The sequence below is a fragment of the Leucoraja erinacea genome, chromosome 29, assembly GCF_028641065.1.
Source record: "Leucoraja erinacea ecotype New England chromosome 29, Leri_hhj_1, whole genome shotgun sequence".
Classification (NCBI taxonomy): Eukaryota; Metazoa; Chordata; class Chondrichthyes; order Rajiformes; family Rajidae; genus Leucoraja; species Leucoraja erinaceus.
The window spans coordinates 13,753,009-13,773,133 of NC_073405.1; the positions used below are offsets into that span (position 1 = coordinate 13,753,009).

General features: G+C 48.9%; 1 protein-coding gene across 2 annotated transcripts; it reads right to left on the minus strand.

The window, feature by feature from the left end:
* Positions 1–616: 616 nt before the first annotated feature.
* On the minus strand, positions 617–19,686 carry tmem161a (transmembrane protein 161A). Of its 2 annotated transcripts, XM_055658666.1 has the most exons (13): positions 19,542–19,686; positions 19,143–19,246; positions 18,063–18,143; positions 17,100–17,197; positions 16,087–16,243; positions 14,450–14,601; positions 13,605–13,671; positions 12,022–12,165; positions 11,254–11,367; positions 9,944–10,118; positions 7,038–7,134; positions 6,584–6,801; positions 617–4,996 (listed from the first exon to the last, which is right to left on the minus strand). In XM_055658666.1, the coding sequence occupies exons 1-13, from the start codon at positions 19,542–19,544 to the stop codon at positions 4,940–4,942; spliced, it is 1,467 nt and encodes a 488-aa protein (XP_055514641.1). In that variant the 5' UTR covers positions 19,545–19,686; the 3' UTR covers positions 617–4,939. The 2 variants fall into 2 exon arrangements, with proteins under 2 accessions (XP_055514641.1, XP_055514642.1); XM_055658667.1 differs by lacking the exon at positions 617–4,996 and having other exon boundaries at positions 5,950–6,801.
* Positions 19,687–20,125: the final 439 nt, after the last annotated feature.

A 20,125-nucleotide genomic window follows, 5' to 3' on the forward strand; every position in this document is an offset into this window, starting at 1 on the left:
CTGTCTCAGTTAAAGAACGCAGGTGAATTCTCTTCCAGTTTCGTTTTTTGAAGCATGGAACAGAAGCGGAGAGTGAACCTCTGTCTCACCTGGACAGTTTAGAGATAAGGCATGGAAGCAGGCCTTTCGGCCCACCGAGTTCAAGCAGATCACCCGTTCTATCCCACTCCCTGCACACGGGACAATTTACAGATTAACCTATAAACCCGCACGTTTGGGATGTGGGAAGAAGCTGGAGCACCCGGAGGCAAGCTACGCCGTCCCGTGGTGAACGTGCAAACTCCACACAGACAGCACCCGAGGTCAGGATCGAACCCGCTGTGAGACAGCGGCTCTACCAGCTGCGCCACTCTGCCGCACCCAAAACGGACAACAGACGACTCGGCCAACCCTCGGTGACCATGTGGTGTTCAGCAGCGCACCCAAAACAAGGGGATCAAGTGCTGGAGGAACTCAGGCGGTCGGGCAGCGTCTGTGTTGGGAATGTACAGACGCTTCCGATCGGGAAATGTCTGTCCATTTCTCTAGACTGGTCACTCACTCCCAGTTCAACTCCCTCACTGTTGGGACGCCCCGGGTGGAACAGAGCGGAGAAAAATGAAGAGAACTCAACGGAGATTTTTAAATATATTACACTTTTTAAATTAATCCAAACACACACACGCACAGCATTCAAAAATGCGCTCAATTCTACACCCCTTGAAATGTTAAAACCAGCGAGGGCCAACATGGCTCGGACAGAGCGGAACGGCACAGTCCTCACCCCAGAGGTAGTGTACACAGCCCTCACCCCAGAAGGAGTGTACACACACCCACACTCAGGCCCTCCCTCTCCCCGCAACTCTGACAATCCCAGCGGCACCACGAATGAGGTGTAGCGATAAAATGCAGCGGCAGAGGGCGGCTAATAGGAGGGTTTAATATTTAATGTGCCTCTGACCGGGGCGGACTGGCCCTTCAACAAACACACAGCTTCATAATTAAGTCATTTGAGCGGGACTCAGACATATCGGTGAAATGCGAGTCCTCCGGGAGTCTGTATGGGCTGATCTCTGTACACCAGTGAGTGCCCCAGACACACAATAGAGGGCGGAGGCAGAGACTTCTGCACAGACACCGACACACACAAAAGAGGGTCTCAGAGGGACATGGATCAGATGGTTTACTGAACCCGAACTGAAGGCAATTTGCTTTACAGTAGACGTTCAGAAGTGAAGAGGTGTGCGCTTTTACAATTAGGGGAATCACGCTGCCGAGAGCTGCCTGCGTATTAGCTCCAAGGAGGTTGGACAAACTTGGGATTGTTTCCTCTGGAGCGTATGAGGCTAAGGGGCGTAGATAGGGGAGACACAAAGATTTGCAGATGCTGGTTTAGAAATAAAGACAAAGTACTGGAGTGACTCAGCGGGTCAGGCAACTTGTCTGGAGATGCTGCCTGACCAACTGCGCTACTCCAGCATATTGTGTCCTTCTAAAACACCCAGAACCTTTATCCCAGGGTGGCAAATGTTAGACTAGGGGCATAGCTTTAAGACGCAAGATGCAACATTTGAAGGAGATGCAAGTTTATTTCAGAGAGAGGTGGGTGCCTGGAACGTGCCGCTGGAGGTGTTGGCGGGGACAGATATCATAGTGGCGTTTAAGAGGATTTTAGATGACACGTGGATATGCAGGGAATGGAGGGATGTGGATCAGGTGCAGCCAAATGAGATTATTTTAACTTGGCATCGTGTTTAGCAGAGACATTGTGGGCTGAAGGGCCTGGTATTGTGCTGTACTGTTTTATGTAGAAACAAATAACTGCGGATATTGGTCTACATAAAAAAAGACAGGCGGTGCTGGAATAATTCAGCAGATCAATAGATGCACGAGTAGGCCATTCGGCCCTTCAAGCCAGCACCGCCATTCACTGTGGTCATGGCTGTTTATCCACTATCAGTACCCCATTCCTGCCTTCACCCCATATCCCCTTATTCCACTATCTTTAAGAGCTCTATCTAACTCTCTCTTGAGAGCATCCAGCCAATTGGCCTCCAATGCCTTCTGAAGCAGAGAATTCCACAGATTCACAACCTTGTTTAAAAAAGGTTTTCCTCATCTCCGTTCTAAATGGCTTACCCCCTTATTCTTAAACTGTGGCCCCTGTTTCCGGACAGCATCTCTGGGGAACATGGATAGGGGATGTTTTGGGTCGGTCTGCACTGTTTTATGTTCAGGGAGACGGGGACCTTAGGGCAAGTGGTCAGTGAGAACATATTCCATCCTCTACAACTCCATGGGGGGGGGGGGGGGGGGGGGGGGGAGGGACAGGCGAGGCCTTGGTCAGCGGCTCCGGACAGCTAACCCCTCCCGAACCCAGTCCGAGTGGTCGCCGTGTGGAGGCAGGAATCTAGCCAGCGAACCCTGCTGGGCAGAGGGCAGGACTGCAGTGGAGGCACAAGGAAATGCAGAGGCTGGAATCCTGAGACAAACACAACGTGCTGGAGGAACTCAGCGGGTCAGACAAAATCTATGGAGGGAAATGGACGAATTACTTTTCAGGCTGGGACCCTTCCTCAGACTGAGAGCAGGATGGGAAAAGGGGTTAGAAAGCTGGAGAGAGGTAGGGGTGGGACAAACTTTGGCACGTGATGGGTGGGTACAGCCGAGGGGGGCGATTAGAAAATGGGTGAAGTGACAAAGGCTGGAGACAAAAAGGGTGTCAAATAAGAGGAGTGACATGTGGTCAGAGGAAATAGGAAACATATAAACGGGAGATGATATTGAAGGAGCACGGTGACCATTTCTGCTGCAGAAACCTGCACCCCCTTTTTCCCATCCACACCACCAGTGATGACTTGCTGCACCGATGTTTAGTATAAACTGATGTAAACCTATTACGGAAACATTTCCCCTTCTGTTGTATGACCAGTGTGAGTGATACCCACTACAGGTGCACATTCACAGACAGACCTGGTTTGAAAACCATACGGATTAATTACATAATCACCATCTTACACAGATGCAGAACAACAGCATGAAGATGGCACTCTCTGGAGGGCATCCCTGGCTGGCAAGACCCCACTGTAAACACCATTCGCTCGCCCCATATATTCCCCCTGCCTCAGGAGGTAGTGAAACATCGCAGCTTCTAGTCAGAGGCACTGATCCTCAGATCAGACCACGCTGAGGTTCCACTGCCTTCAGATGCTAGCAGGTCCCACCGCCATTCTCTCCGAGAGCAGCAGGGAGTTCAATCACCTCTGACTCCTCCCTTGTATAACCCACCATCACTGGGACTTGTTCTGGTTACAATCACATCGGAGACCCCCAAACCGCAGGGGGTAAAATGAGCTGTCAAGTTTTCAAAGTCGAGTCATACAGCACAGAAACAGGCCCTTCGGCCCAGCACATGGGTAGCGACCAAGATACCTCATCTAAGTAAATCCCATTGCCCACATTTGGCCCCTATCGCTTTCCTATCCATGTACCTACCCAAATGTCTTTTACATGTTGTTATAGTATCAGCCTATACTACTTCCTCTCAAAGTTACCCCTCAGGTTCCCATAAAATCTTACCCCTCTCATGTTAAACTTATGTCCTCCAATTTTTGATTTCCCTACCCTGGGTAAAAGACTGTGTATTCACCCTGCCTATTCCACTCATGATTTTATACACATCTATAATGCCATTCCTCATCCTCCAGCGCTCCAAGGAATAGCCTGCCCAATCTCTCACTGTCGCTCAGGCAGTGGCGGACCTACATTTTTGGGGCCCTGAAGCTTGAGCTGTTATGGGGGCCCTTTCGCAACCAGCAACAAGGTCTGGGTAACCACTGTTATCCTCTACAATGGGGTCGTTCCACGACAGATCACCACAAATTTTAATTTCTGTCATAAATGTTAATAGTGTTTTAAATTATATAATTATTTTACATTAAATATATTTAGAATGAAACATCCTTAATTTTTCATTTACGCTCGCCTACATGATACTTTAATAACCTTTTAATTTTTATTTTAACTATTATTTTGTATTGAATTATCAGACAGTAGACCCCAAATTGTGGACTAAGCATGATATTCATCTCCAGAAAAAAAGTAGGAAGTATTGGCCGGTGGTCCAGGAGGCTGGCTAGGCCCCCGGCAGGGTCCAGGGGCAGTGCCCCGGTGGGGGTCTCAGAGGGCAACTCCCCCTGAAGCTCCTGCATTTTCAATAAATTGAAAGTGATTCTCAAACTTTCTGCTGGTAGTTTTCTAACACATACGCAGTAAAATAACCCCCAAAAGATATATATTTCATGAAGTAGACAATAGATAATAGGTGCAGGAGTAGGCCATTCGGCCCTTCGAGCCAGCACCGCCATTCACCGTGATCATCCACAATCAGTACCCCGTTCCTGCCTTTTCCCCATATCCCCTGACTCTGCTACCTTTAAGAGCTCTATCTAGCTCTCATCTTGAAAGCATCCAGAGAATTGGCCTCCACTGCCTTCTGAGGCAGAGAATTCCAGATTCACAACTCTGTGTGAAAAAGTATTTCCTCATCTCCGTTCTAAATGGCCTACCCCTTATTCTTAAACTGTGGCCCCTGGTTCTGGACTCTCCCAGCATTGGAAACATCCTCCTGCCTCTAGTGTGTCCAAACCCTTAATAATCTATATGTTTCAATAAATGGCCTCATACAGCTAAAAAAATCTTTACAAAAAATATCACCTGAAATGTCTCTTTGCCTAGCACTGAGATGAGAATTAGATGAGGTATTCCCTGCCACAGAAGGCAGTGGCCTCGTCTCCTTCAGCAGCACCTCGGTCTCCCTTCCCGATCTCAGACACCCAATTCTCCTCACCTCACCTCCGCTCACCTGCACATCTACACCTCGACTAATCCCCTCGCCTCGATAATACCTCACTACCAAACTTCTCCTCATACCTAAACTTTGCCTCGACTAAACCGTACCTCAATAACCCCTGCGACTCAAATAAACCTCACACCTTAACCCACCTAAACCTCCCACCTCACGCCTAAACTCCACCTCATACCTAATCCGCGCGTCTCCCGCTTCCGCTGTTTATAGCCCCCCCACCGGCGTCGCCTCACGCGAGTTGAACGGCTCCAACCAGGGGGGCGGGGCCGTGCAGTGCAAGCACATTGCCCTAGAGAGGCGGTGGGAGGAGAGGGGCCACATACGCTGACGTTGACGTCGAGCTCCCCCAGTCCGGCGGCAACAGCCCCTCCCTGCAGGAGCGGGATAGAGGCGGCGATTAGTCGAGGTGGGGATTAGGTGTGAGGTGGGAGGTTTAGTCGAGGCGAGTTTAGTGTGAGGTGAAGTTTAGTCAAGGCGAGGCGAGGGGTTTAGTCGAGGTGAAAAATCAGATTAATTTCTAGGAAAAAAAAATTAAAAAATTGGAATTACGATTTAAATCGGAAGAATATCTGGACTAAAGTCGCCTCCGGGATTAGGGCCCCTGAAGCTTAAGCTTCATTAGTTTCATAATAGATCCGCCCCTGAGCTCAGGCACTCAAATCCCGGCAACATCCTCACAAATCTTCTCTGCAACCTTCCTACCCAAATGGCATCTTTCCTATAGCAGTGACCTAAACTGAACACAGTCCTTCAAGTGCAACCTCACCAACAAATTGTACAAATGCAACAGATTTCATCCCACTGTCCGAGTGGATTGTCTGAACTGCCTCAAACCTCTCTCTCTTCCCCCCCCCCCCCCCCCCCCCCCCCATACCAGCCAGCATATCCACACTCACATCCATCTTGGGTGACCACTCACTCCCCCACTCCCCCCCCCCCCCCCCCCCCCCCCCCCCCCCCCCCCCCCATAACCATACCTGCTCCCTCTCACTGACTGGGACCCCCCACCCAGGACACTCAGCTCATTCCCTTCCTTCCTCCCCCTCTGGTACCTCCTCTCCCCGGGATATCTCTCACACACACCCTCCCACCTCGGGACACTCCCCCCATGTACAAGAAGGCTGCCGGAATACATTTTGACTCTTCATGCCCCCGTGGTTTAGGACAATGCCCAAGTTCCAGTGCGAGAGCAGGCGAGGTTGAGAAGTGGATGACGTACTTTGAATGGAAGCATCTCGAGCCACTGACCCCCACTCAACCCCCCATGGGATAGAGGCAGAGGGCGGCAGGAGCATCCAGCGCTGATCGTCCAGCCATCATCCCCGGCTTGTCCTGATGGGGAGATGGAAGCCGCCGAGGAGTTTGACAGACGGGAGTTCTGCCGCCTTGGAGCCGCTGTCCTTTCACCTGGAGCCTCGAGTGTTCACAGGACGTGCCGGGGCATCAGGCAGGGACAACAGTCGCATGTCTTCCACATGTAGCTGGGGCTGGTGGAGAGGTCGCCAGCACTGTGGAGAAGTCCCGTTGTGGGAATCAGCACGTTGAAGGGGAGGGGGAGGGGAAGAGATGCAGGGGATACAGGCAGGGTTCACAGAGTGAAGAGCTTTGTTGCGAGCTCGGTGCGAGGAGACGGAGGGAAGGCACTTGAGAGCAGACGTGGTCCTGCACCATCCCTCCACCTTCCTACGAGGCCATCAGGTACTGATGGAAGTACAGGCCAAAGAGATTGGTGACCACCTGACAAGCCGCCAGCCACCAGGTCAGGAAGGAGAAGAGGCCCCGGTAAAAAAGGGGGGTGAACACATTGCGCAGGGCACCCAGTGCCGCCATGATCTGTGAGGCAGCTATTCGATAGTCGCCCTCCTCTTCGGGGGCATCTTCCAAGGAACGAGGGCTGACGTCGACCGCCGGCAAAGCCATGGGTGGCTCCGGGAACAGACCCCAGGAATATTCTCCTGAAAAACACGGGATACGCACAATTACTGCGGGCCGGGGAGTGCGAGGCGGCTGCTGGCCGGGTCAGAGGTTCGAGAGAGAGTGGGGGGGGGGGGGGGGGGGAAGCAGCGGATGTCTGGGCTCGGAACCAGGGGCAGGGCGAGCTGCCTCAGAGAACAGCCGACTGCCCCACGCTCACCAAGTTCAGAGACACACAAGGACAATACAGACACGAGGACTCTTTGCAGGTCCTTACCCAGGACTTTAAGCAGCAGAGTGGAGTGGAAGATGAGGATTACTGGGCCCAGATACTGCACGGTGACCACGCACAGGTAGCAAAACACTCGTGAAACCTGCACAAGGGGAAAGAAACACACCCCGTTAGTCACAACACACAAGACACTGTCTACAGAATATTCACAGGGGGGTATCAGAATCCCCTGGGATCAGGATTCAGGCAATCCCTGGACTCACAAAGATCTTGGAACAGTGTGCGGGACAGAGATGTTCTGTTCTATATCAATGTCAATGTTCTATATAATAATCTCAAACTGCTCAATTAGGTTCCAATTGACAATATAGTCTTTGTAATCTGTGTTTTAACAGAACATTCAACTCCAGCCCCATAAGCTTTGAAACTCTCCAACCTGTAACTTACCCCAGATACCTGGCACTGACAGATTCACATTCTGCTTCCTGGTTACCAGTTATTCTATGCATAACTCCACAGAATGAGAGTAGACTCCAGGCTTGAGTATTTAAGAAGAGAAACTGCCTGAGCACCAGATGCCTCATCATCTTCGAGCCACTACTTTCTCAATCAACTAATACAATGAAGAAACCGTGGTTCTAACAACTTTGATCTTTCAGACCAGCTCAGGAAGAATTGTGTAAATGTTTCCCTTGTATCCCTTGCATGGTGACACAGTCCCACCAAGTGCTCCAGGGCACTCGGCTTAGATTGAGGTTTACACAGAGGGGCAGAGACTTTGCGTAATTGAGACATTGGAGCTGCTTAACGTCAGGGATGTGGGGCTGGGGGATTAGTGCCGCACAACAGGCCCACCGCTGTTAGCGTCACACTGAGGTTTGCACCAGGAAGGTGAAACGAGGGACTTAAATGGGAAATGCTGGCAAAGTGTTTCTAAATGGTAACAAGAATGATATTGTTGACTGGAAGTGTGCTAGATTTTAAGCATTCTGCAGAGGTTAATAACGCTGTGCGTTAACAAGCCTATTATTTGTGGAAACGCAGAAGGATGCCTTCATAGAGTCATAGTGCTGTACAGCACGGGAACAGGCCCTTCAGCCCACCTTGTTCATGCCGACCAGTTGGCAATCTGGGCTAGTTTCATTCGGCTGAATTTGACCCAGAGCTCTCTAAACCCATCCTATCCATTATCTTTTAAAATTTGTAATTGGATATACTTCTATTGCTTCTTCAGGCAGCTTGTTCAACCACACAAAGGGTGGTGGGTATATGGAACGGGCTATCAGAGGAGGTATTTGAGGCAGGTACAGTAACAGCATGCAAAAGATATTTGGATGGGTAAATGGACAAGAACTGTTTAGAGGGATATGGGTCAAACGCAGGCAAATGGGACTTGCTTAGAATGGGCATATGATCAGCATGGACCAGTTGGGCTGAAGGGTCTGTTTCCATGCTCCATGACTCCACGTGACCACCCTCTGAGTGAAAAAGTTGCCCCTAACGTCGCTCTTAAATCCCTCCCTTCATCAGTAATTGTCCACCATTTCCACTGAGGTCAAATTGATTTTTGGTTCAGAATTTTTGCACTATTTAAAATAAAAATGAGACGGAATTCTGATCACCAAAGTTCATGAGATGGAACTTGTTACACACTGGGACTAGGCACAAAATGTTGGAGCAACTCAGCGGGTCACGCACCCTCTAGATGAAAGAGTTGACATTTTGGGTCGAGACCCTTGATAAGACTGAATAGTCTCGATCCGAAACGTCATCTATTCCTTTTCTCCAGAGATGCTGCCTGAGCCACTGAGTTACTTCAGTATTTTAGAGTCATATAGTGATATAGTGTGGAAACAGGCCCTGCAGCCACACTGGCACTGGCCACCAATGTCCCAGCTACACTAGTCCCACTTGCCTGCGCTTGGTCCATATCCCTCCAAACCTGTCCTATCCATGTTCCTGTCTAACTGTTTCTTAAACAATGGGATAGTCCCAGCCTCAACGACCTCCTCTGGCAGCTTGTTCCATACACCCACCATCCTTTGTGTGAAAAAGTTACACCTCGGATTCCTATTAAATCTTTTCCCCTTCACCTTGAACTTATGTCCTCGATTCCTCGATTCCTCTACTCTGGGCAAAAGACTCTGTGCATCTACTCGATCAATTCCTCTCGTGAATTAGTATACCTCTATAAGATCATCCCTCATCCTCCTGCGCTCCATGGAATAGAGACCCAGTCTACTCAACCTCTCCCAACAGCTCACACCCTCTAGTCCTGGCAACATCCTCAATATCTTTCCTATAACATGGTGCCCAGAACTGAACACAATATTCTAAATATGGTCTCACCAACGTCTTATACAACTGCAACATGACCTCCCGACTTCTATACTCAATACTCTGATCAATGAAGGCCAAAGTGCCAAAAGCCTTTTTGACCACTTTATCTACCTGCGACTCGACCTTCAAGGAACCACGCACCAGTACTCCTAGATCCCTCTGCTCTACAACACTACCCAGGGGCCTACCATTTACTGTGTGGGTCTTGCCCTTGTTCAACATCCCAAACTGCAACAACTCACACTTCTCAGTATTAAATTCCATCAACCAATCAGATTTGTGAGACACGACCTCCCACGTACAAAACCATGCTGACTATCCCGAATCAGCCCTTGCCCATCCAAATATCCTATCCTATCCCTAATACTCTCCAGTAACTTACCAACTACAGATGTTAAGCTCACCAGCCTATAGTTCCCAGCATTTCCCCTGCAGCCCTTCTTGAAAAGAGAAACAACATTCGCCACCCTACAATCTTCTGGCACCACTCCTGTGTTTTGTGTCTATCTTTGCTGTAAACCAACATCTGCAGTTCCTTCTTACACATTGTTACACACTGACTTCTGTTTAGAGGAGTGCCAAGTCCTCCTCCTTCCTACAATGCACTGTACCTTGCGCTGAATCTCGATCATGGTGATGGATCCAGCCTCCTTCCCCATCTGCTCCACCCACTTCTCGGCCAGGTTGAGGTAGGCCTGTAGGTGGTATCGCGTCATCAGCAGACGCAGCGCGCAGAGTCCCAGCACCACCCACAGGCGCGCCGTGTTGTATGTCGAGTCGGACATCCTATGGGAAGGGGGCAGAGGCAGCATCAGAGCAGTCACGTCATTGCAGGAGCCCGCAGCTGTGCAGCAGGGACGAACCAGGGAGCATTGAGAGAGTGGAATCGGACTCATGCCTGCTTTGGAGAGGCCAAAGCCCAGAGCAATAAACACCTTGAGAGGAGTCAGGGCATTCAGGGAGCACAAAGGGTCAGGGAAATCTCAGCCCTCCCTCCCCCAACCTCAACCACATCCCTATCCCTGCATACCCACAGCTGGCCTACATTCACACTCCCTACCCAATTCACATCCCCGCCCAAGACACAGTTGGAACCCAGGGTTTGGAACTGTCAAAATTGAGACCACAATGGGGTTGAAAGGGCAAAATAGATCAGTCTTGATAAAACGGCAGAGCAGACTCGATGGGCCAAATGGCCTACTATGTTTTACAGTCTTATAAGTCAGTGCACCTGGAAGATGGATCTGTAGTGTATGGTGGAACAATGCAGAGAATACACAACCCCAGCAAAGAAAAATTGTAGTGTAACAGCTACATTATTGGGTGAGAAATCCAGGACAAGTCACGATGTTCCAATCATATGGTGAATTTGAATCAATTAATTAAAAAACATATCAGGAATTACAGAGCTCAACTTCAGTGACCATGGACTCAACTGTCATTAGAACCATCGGCCCTTACCCAATTATGGCCACAACAATTCTAGGCTCTCACCAATTCACTGGCCTCTAAAGTATCCCTCCAGATATAATTGGAATGAGAACAAACACTGGGGAATCAAGGAACTGCAGATTCTTGAATCCAGCATAGATCCCAAAGTGCTGGAGTAACTCAGCAGGTCAGGCAGCATGTGTGAAAGGCATGGATAGGAGGACAACTGGGCTGATGTACAAAATGACACAAAGTGCTGGGAGTAACTCAGCAGGTCAGGCAGCATCTGTGGAGGACATCTCGGGGGTGATGTACACAAGTTGAGTTTATCCATGTGGTCCCTCCCCTTCCCCGAGGGTAAAGTGAAGATAAGACACAAAAGTAACTCAGCCAGTCAGGCAGCAGCTCTGGAGAAAAGGAATTGGTGACTTTCGGGTCGAGATCCTTCTGATGTGACAAAGGCCAGTGTGAAGCTAGCTCGGGTACTCACAGCTCAACCTTCTCACTCCCGTATGGGGCGCTGATCACAAAGTCTCTGCTGATGGGCTTCACCCAGAGCAACAATATGATGACAGGTGACAGGAAGTTGGCGTACAGCAGAAACCTGGAAAATGGATACAAGCCACATGAGGATTGCCGAGCCAGACCACGCCGCACCCCATCCCTATACAGCGTGCCCCACCGCACTCCTCCACACCTCACCGCTCCGTACCCCACCACCCCACACACAGTATAGGCAGCACAGCAAGCTCCCCACCGAGGCAGAGACTGTGCAGGCAAGATGTAAATAGTTAATCGAGGAGAGGAGAGGAGAGCCGGAGCTGCGTTTGAAGCAGGATTGTTACATTTCATATTTGCATTCTTTAGTAAACATGTCTCCCTTTGGTAATCAAGTAGCTAACTCTAATTATCTTTCTCAGAGTTAGATACTTGATCAGTAAAATGTTAGATAAAAGGTTACTAAAGGCTGATTACAATTCACATTACTCCACCATCAGTTGAAGAATGTTCTCGGGTTCTAATTGACACCTGAATGGGGATCCAGACGTTGTGTCAGACAATACCTCTGGCAGTGAAGCCATCGCTCAGTGGTTCAGTGAATCAATCAGGTCCCTTTGCAAACTTGGAGCTCGATTACTTATGGCGTTTGGACAGAGCCACACAAGGACAACTGTCTGGGATTGAATAGCCTACTCTTGCTGTTCTGCAATCAGCCCCTCTCACGGGGCCCACTTATGCACTGCGCGGTGCTACTCACTGTGTCAGAGGTTTGTCTTCCGTCATCTTCAGAGCATCCAAGTGAGTCTGAGCCAGACGGAGGCCTGGGAATGTTAGACATGCTCCAATGAATGAGGAAAGCCCAACCAGTGAGAGCTTAAAGATCAGTCTGGCCACCGAGTATCTGCAACGGAAAGGATCTCGAGTCAGCCTTTAACCTACTTCTGCAGCCATTACTCCCATTTTGTTAATTTTGTTAGCCCTTGCTGTCTCCTCCCCTTCCTTAGCCCTCGAGCTGTCTCCTCCCATCCCCCCCTGCCCTCGGGCTGCTCCTCCTCCCTTTTTCCTTCCTTCTCCCCGCCACCCCCTATCAGTCTGAAGAAGGGTTTCGGCCCGAAACGTTACCTATCTCCTTCGTTCCATAGATGCTGCTGCACCCGCTGAGTTTTTTCCAGCATTCTTGTGTACCTTCGATTTTCCAGCATCTGCAGTTCCTTCTTGAACACGAACGCCATTACTCCCATGGCTGGTTCAATCTAGGATCACTTATAGGATGTTGATGGTTGCATTTGATTTGGGTGGCACACTGGTACAGCTGGTAGAGCTGCTGCCTCACAGCATCAGAGACCCGAGTTCAATGCTCACCTCAGGTGCTGCCTGCGTGGTATTTGCACGCTATCCCTGTAACCGTTTGGGTCTCCTCATGTGCCCCAGTTTCCTCCTACATCCCAAAGACGTACAGGTTTGAAGGTTACGAGGCATTTGTAAATTGTCCCTCGTGTAGAGTGGATGGGAAAGTGGGATAATTTAGATCTGGTGTGAACACTAGATGGTTGGCTTGGACTCCGATAACAGGGCCTGTTTCCAAATTACATCCTTCAAGCTATCAAAGCGTTCAATCAATTTTTCCATTTGGCAAAAGTTCTGAACGTGAAGGTGGATGGGCACGGGCCCTGGAGAAGAGCAGTCCCTGGCACTGATGCGGTACAACTGTTACTTGTTCCTTATCCCCTGCCCGAGTGCTGTCCAGATTTGCTGCGGGCAGGCAAGCATTGTGATACATTCATCTCAAAATAATGCATTTGGACCTTGAAGTGTTACAGAGAGGAGGGGCCTTGGTTAAACTTCTTCCTCAAAGGGAAAAGTTTTAGAAAACTGGCCTACATGTGCAGATCACCACTAATACCTGCGTGTCCACAGTGCCTATCATGCAATCGTGCTCTGGTTGGCATTTATAGGTGATGTAGACTTTGGAGGTGCTGCCTGTTCTGCAGTAGCAACCTATCTATGCACAACAAAACAGCAAACATACAGCAGCTAGGTTGCTTGATGGTGACTTTGGCAGAGAAGTCAATGTTGGCTGGGTCAATGGGGGAAGAGAGCTCCCTTCAAAGGGGCAGAGGGGCCTTAATCTGAGGTGTAACTTTACAGCTGGTACATCCAACATGTGGTGCTCCGTCAGAGTAGTCTATCTGCCATCCATCTCTGTAACGGGCAGTGACCCATGACCACACCCGAGGGAAGAACGTTATCCTCCAAACCTTGGATGAAAGAATATTCAAAGGAAACAGTTTTATAAGGGAAAAGTTGTTTTGACAAGAAAGGGGCGGGAGGGGCACTTACGGCCAGATGTTATCCAGTCCTAGCTGTCTGAAAAAGACCCGCAGGTTTTCATACAAGTTGGCAAACCCTGTGTGGGGAACAAAGACAAAGAACAATCAGTGTTTGCAGATACAAGAGGCAGTTGTAGTTTCATAGTTATTTGGAACTTCACCCAGTGTCTAGTGGGTGGCAGACAAGAAAGATGCCAGTCTGAGTTCCCTCAGGGACCTCAACAAGCTGACACAAGTGACATGCAGTGCCCAACATCCAAGTCTACAATGATGACAGGGAACTATTACAGGGTGCTCCCCTGTACCTGCTGTCCTTGCAGGTAATGGATCAGGAGGGTTGGAGGCAGTGGGTTTAATAGTTGTTCTGTACATTGCAAATAGAACAATACAGCACACGAATGATCCCCCTAGCTTATGATGTTTGTACCTAACATGTGTACTGAGTTAAACTGATCTCATCTGCCTGTACACGATCCATACCTCTATTTCCTGCACTTCCATGTACCTAAAATCCTCTTGAATGGCACTATTGTATTTCCCTTCACCACCACCCCTAGTAATGCGTTACAAGCCCCCACTATGGAAAAAAACGTAACCCGCACATCTCCATTAAACGTTTCCCCTCTCACTTTATAACTATGTCCGGTAGTGTTGGACATTTCCATCCTGGGAAAAAAGGTTCTGACTGCCCACCCTATCTATGCCTCTCATAATTGTTATACAATTCTATCAAATGTCCCCTCAGCCGCCGAGGGGATATCAGAGCAGATGAAATCAACCACAAGTCTATCTGACCGCACTGTCGTTACACTCCTTGAGCAGACAATTTATGAAAAGTAATTTCAACAAACTCACCTGGTTCGAGTCCAAACTCCAGATATTCCTCTCGCACCACCAGCACCAACATGGCGATGAGTAGGAAGAGAAAGGCAAAGATCAGGCAGACAGAGCGCTCTGCTCCTTCCTCAGTCTTGAAGTAATGAGTCATCATAGAGACGAGCACCTTACTGAATGCAGTGTCAAGGCAAGCAAGAGGATTGTAGGAAATAAACCCAATCTAAAATAAGGACATTCTGTGGTTCATTTTTAACATGATGTCACTCGCAGTGGATGTCAGTGAACCTGCCCCAGTTTGGGAATCGTTCCGGAGGTGTAGCTAGAACGGACACAAACCAGATTTCGGTTCCACCTATCTTGCTTATGGAAGTCATTCATGTTAGGCCTTAACTGCTTCTCATCTAGATGAAACAAAGTAGCATCTGGATATACCAAAGATGTGCCGGTTTAAAGGTTAACAGGCTACTGTGTTGCCACCTCGAGTAAAACTAGTGCGAACAGGTGATCGATGGTCAGGTGTAATTCCTCGATATTTCAAAAATGTACCTACATCCACCTTTAAATATTCCTGTTCTGGCTTCCAAAGCTCTCTGGGCTAGCAAATCCCAGACGTTCACTATCCACTGTGAGAAATTTCTACACACCCCTGAATTAAATCACCAGCATCTTGCCTTTTGACTGACATCTCAGGCTTGTCACTTGCTTCCACCCAGCCCATCATCACAGTTCCTGGAAGTATCAACAAGGCAGCCACCCCACCCCTTTGCTCTCTTCTACCATCTAGGAGAAGATACAGGAGCTTGAAATCCAAGGACATCCCAGACTTAAGAAATGGTCCGCTGCTGCTGCTATCAGACTCTACCTGAATAACATCAGCAGTTACCCCAAATGACCCTGGCCACGGCACATGGAGCTGGGACAGGGCATTAGGGACCCAGTGGCGGGTGCAGGCAACCACTGGCCGGTACAGAGGAGGGTTTAGGGGGCAGGGAACAACTGGCAGGTGCAGGGGACAGAGATCCATTGGGAGGGGCAGGGGAGGGTTCATGGGGGGGCAGAGATGCACTGGGAGGCACAGGGGAGAGGGCAGAGAGCAGGGAATCGCTGGCAGGCACAGGGGACAGCCTGATCCACTTGGTTGCCCTGTTGACTCTTATTTTATATTTACAATGGTGACAGAGACAGGTCGAGTTCATTTATCCCTGGCGATTTCTGGAGGAGGGAATTAAGTAAGACTGTAAACAGCACAATTTATTACACAGTCATCTCAACCCGAAATGTCACCCATTCCTTTCTCTCCAGAGATGTTGCCTGTCCCTCTGAGTTACTCCAGCATTTTGTGCCCACCTTCGATTTAAACCAGCATCTGCAGTTCTTTCTTACACATGTTAGCTGAGAGATTGGGCATTGAAGAACATTGTTGAAAACCTTGACAATAGCATCTTATACCTCCTATCTCGGTAGGCATGATAGGTAAATACCCATCTTTTACCTTCAGCTGAAAGAGTATTCAGTTCCTCACCCAAATGGTGCATCTCCCACAGGCTGTGCTCACTCTGACCTGCTCCGTAATGCCAGCCTGCTAGCTGTTTGACAGGAGAGGTTCTTTGCGCACAGATTGAAGGATGGGGTTGTTGCCCATGACACAAGGATACATCCCAAAGACCAATGTGAGCAGGCACCACAGCACACCTACGTTGACTTCACTCTGAATGCTGAGCAGGCTGTAGTAGACCTCTGTAAACATGTAAACCAGGGTCGCATACATGACAAAATCCACCAGCCACTGGTAGTCCAGGTAGTAGCGCAGGACTAAAGAAAAGAGACAAAGGGAGAAGGACGTTTACCAGAGGTACACTGAAGTCATTTGGCGTGCTGGCTGAGCCTGGCAACACTGCGACCAGCTCTCCACTCGGCTAGTATTCTGAACCCCACCATTCACAACATTCTCACCTCTCTGTGCCCCTCCACTCACTATCCAACCATCAATATGCTCAAGGGACATGGTTTCAAAATGGCAAACCATCTGAAGGAGCTGTACAGGAGGGGTTATCAGAAATTAGTGGAGTTTAACTTGAGCAAGTGTGCGTTGCTGCACTTTGGGAGGTCAAACGCAAGGGGAAAATATACAATTAATGTCATGACAATTAACAGAATTGTTATGTAATGGGATCTTGGTGTCCTAGTCCGCAACTACCTGAAAGTGGTAACACAAGCAGATAGAGTGGTAAAGGAGGCATTTGGTATGCTTGCGTCTATAGGTTGGGACATTGAGTACAAGATCCCATCCCATCTAAACTACAGAGTCCAGGTGGGCACGGTGCAGCATCTGTGAAACTTGACTCATCATCAGGGGCGGCATGTTGGCGCAGCGGTAAAACAACTGCTTTACAGCGCCAGAGATCTGGATTCGATCCAAAGTTTGGGTGCTTGTCTATGCAGAGTTTGTACGTCTCCCGGTGACCTGTGTGAGTTTTCTCCGAGATCTTCGGTTTCTTCCCACACTCAAAAGACGTACTGGATTGCAGGTTAATTGGCTTGGTATTAATGTAAAATCGTCCCTAGTGTGTGTAGGACAGTGTACGTGTGCGTGGATCGCTGGTTGGTGAGCCAAAGGGCCTGTTTTCACGTTGTATCTCTAAACTAAAACATTGAATCTGCTGCTTACCCAAGGCATCAAGGGGCTTGATGGGTGTGGACTCCAAGGACAGCTTGATATCTTTGGGGACTGTTTCTGGTTTGCTTTCAGTGACGCCATTCTGTCTCCTGTGAAGAAGTTGAATATTCATAAGAATTCTTCTCCCACGTTAGTTTAAACCCTCCCCAAAAACACTACAACCCCCCCAGGTGAGGGATTTCCACAATTTGGGCTGTTTATGAGGCTTGAATGTTGCAGCAGGGAACTTGTATTGACACAGTATTTTATTATCGTGGACTCAATTCCCCAAAGCAATTCACAATAAATAACCTGTGCAGCAAATTGCTAGTTTTCAGAGCAAACTTGGAACTCATCTGAATATAATCTCACAAAGTTAAGTGATGTTAATGTATTTTTGGACATTCAAGTGGCAGGATAGCTGGGTTCACTGCTTATCGACTTATCAAACAGTGCAACACCATCCAAGTGAAGGCCTGGGTTCCATGCTCAGGACTATGTAGTGGACTAAAGCAATAATCTTCGGATTCAGACAGATACTGACGTGGAGATCATCGAAAATTTATTTAGGAGATGCTACCTCAAATAGGCAGCCAGCATCATCAACGACCCACACAATCCTGGTTACACTCTCATTTCACTCCTGCCATTGAGGAAGGTGGTACAAGAGGCTGAAAACCGTGACCAGGAGGTTCAAGAAGAGCTTCTTCCTAACTAATCAGGCTCTTTGACACTGCATGAAACTAACCCCAGCAACTGTGAACTTGTATGGAATGTCCTTGATTTCACTAAGGATTTTGGATTGAGAAAAACTGGCCGTTACTTTATTTTAATGTTCCCAAGAGTAAAGGGTTAGTCTGAGCTGAGGTAGTTCAATCAGTGATGTTTATCCTGGCCAGTCGGGACAGAGTGAAGCAGATCTAATCAGAGGGATTATTGCGAGGTAGAGTGTGGTGGATTGCATGCTCGACCAACCTGTCTCTTCTCTGTTTGGGCTTCTGCTTCCCTGCTAGGGTTCGAAGTTCTTCATCTGATGGATGTCTGAATCGGAGGAGACTGCAAGAAAATGGAATGCACAGTCAGCGGCACTAATCAACGTGGGACTAGTGAGGTTACAGCGGCTTTAAATGTATAAATGACAAAACAGATAGAAAGTCGACAGGTGTGCTGCACCTCAGTGTTTGCATGATCCAGCCATTGTTGTGGGATTATGGGGGGGGGGGGTCTTGCAGATGGGGTGGTGGGGCAAGTGGGAAGGACGGGAACGCGGTAGACTTCATCATTGGATATCGTTCATCGGTGGATGAACAATATATTTTCCTTCTCTTGTTCTGGTGGTGAATTCAACACAACAGGAACCCAGTGTAGTAATATCAAATCAAATGTTAGACACTTCGCTGTTCCACGATAGCATGCAAGATATAGCTGGTTCACCCATCTTTTGGTTTGGGAAGCGAACCAGAATCTTTGCTCGTTTCGGGCCTATTTGTAACTGCAGTCCCATACAAACATAGATCAGGGTCTTGTTTACACTCTAAGGTTTTCAGTCATGGATATCGGAGCGATCCAGAGCCAGCTCTGCAGCTTGCCACAGTCAAATTACTGAGCTACTGCAGTGCCATCGCCTTATGCATGAAGAACACAGACCCTAGAAAGACAGACTTGCACCAGTCACAATCTCAGGAAATTGCAAAGTGCCTTCAGTGCAATCCAGGCACCTTTTGAGACATAATCAGCTCTACAAGGTGGGAGAAATATAGGAGCAGATTCCTGATGAGCATCATCACTAAAACTGGAACCTTGATGTGATAATCAGTTTAGTGAAGTTGACCAAGGGATGACATTGGACCAGGATTCTGAACTTGGTAATAACAGCGTAGGATTTCTGTAATCGTCCACAATCACAGGAAGACCCTCACATTGACATCTCATCTAATCCCATCAAGTCAGAGGGGTTCTGAAAATCCCAGGACTTGTGCAAGAACCAGCTACAAAAGGCAGAGAAGTTAAAAGTGAAAGCCCAAATCCAAAAACAATTTAGATAATAGATCTTACCTGCCGTTGCAGAGCAGCCAGCGACCAATGGAATAATGAGGCACCAATTTCTGCATGAGAGATGCCATCAGAAGGCTCACAACAAGCTGGACCCCAATTATACCCTGGTGGGATACAAACGTAAAACATTATAGAGAGAACACCAAGATTCTTGCAGTTCGCACCCATTGCTCTGACTGAATGTGTCTGGATTTATTTTTTAATAACTATTCCCTTGACCGCTGCCCTCCAGGGGGTCCGGGCCCTGCGCTGAATCCGTGTGGTGTGGTGTCTGGCCCTCTCCCCCTTGACTCCGGGGGTCTGTGTGGAAGTGGGGGTCTTTCCTTCCTCTCTCCCCCGTCCCCGCGCTTCATCCTGGGCCGCAGCGACGGGGTTCCCGGCCCTGCATTCACCGCTCACCATCTTCCGCGCTCGGTGTCAGGAGAGGCCCCGCCGTCAGTCACCACGTCCGCCCACCGGGTCACAGCTTCATCCGCCCGTGACCGGAGCGTCGCCGCCGCCGTCGCCTCATGCAGCCGCACATCCGAGTCCAACGTCCGCGGCCATTGGCGGATCAGCAACCAATCAGCTCGTCGGTCTCTGTCCATTGCCGTGTTCATTGGCCAATCAGGCCGCGGGGGGGCAAGGACTGGCTTCTGATTAGTCTAACCCAATCAGGCTGGGGCTCGCCAGCCAATCAGCATGCAGCTTGAAGGCAGCCGGCGACCAATGGGCACAGCGCGGCTGCCCGCGTAGTGCCTGCTGGGATTTGTAGTCCACTCTGACACTAGCCGCTGTGTCTCGTCTGGAAGTAACATTTACTGCAAACTGACTGTCATTGAGATTCCTACTTTATAAAAAAGAAAGTTTTAAAAGTGTGATAACTCAGATCCGAATGTTGCCTGTGCATGTAAGATCATTATCTCTGCAGCAACATAAAACTGCCACTTGATACTTCACATTCCCATAAAAGGACACAATTAAAGAACAGTTAAAGGTCCACA

Coding starts and splice junctions, on each gene's coding strand:
- tmem161a (XM_055658666.1), bottom strand. Junction 14,602..16,086: donor CTCACATTGGTCTTTGGGAT/GTATCCTTGTGT, acceptor CACTGCATTCAG/TAAGGTGCTCGTCTCTATGA. Junction 13,672..14,449: donor GGAGTTTGGACTCGAACCAG/GTGAGTTTGTTG, acceptor TTCCCCACACAG/GGTTTGCCAACTTGTATGAA.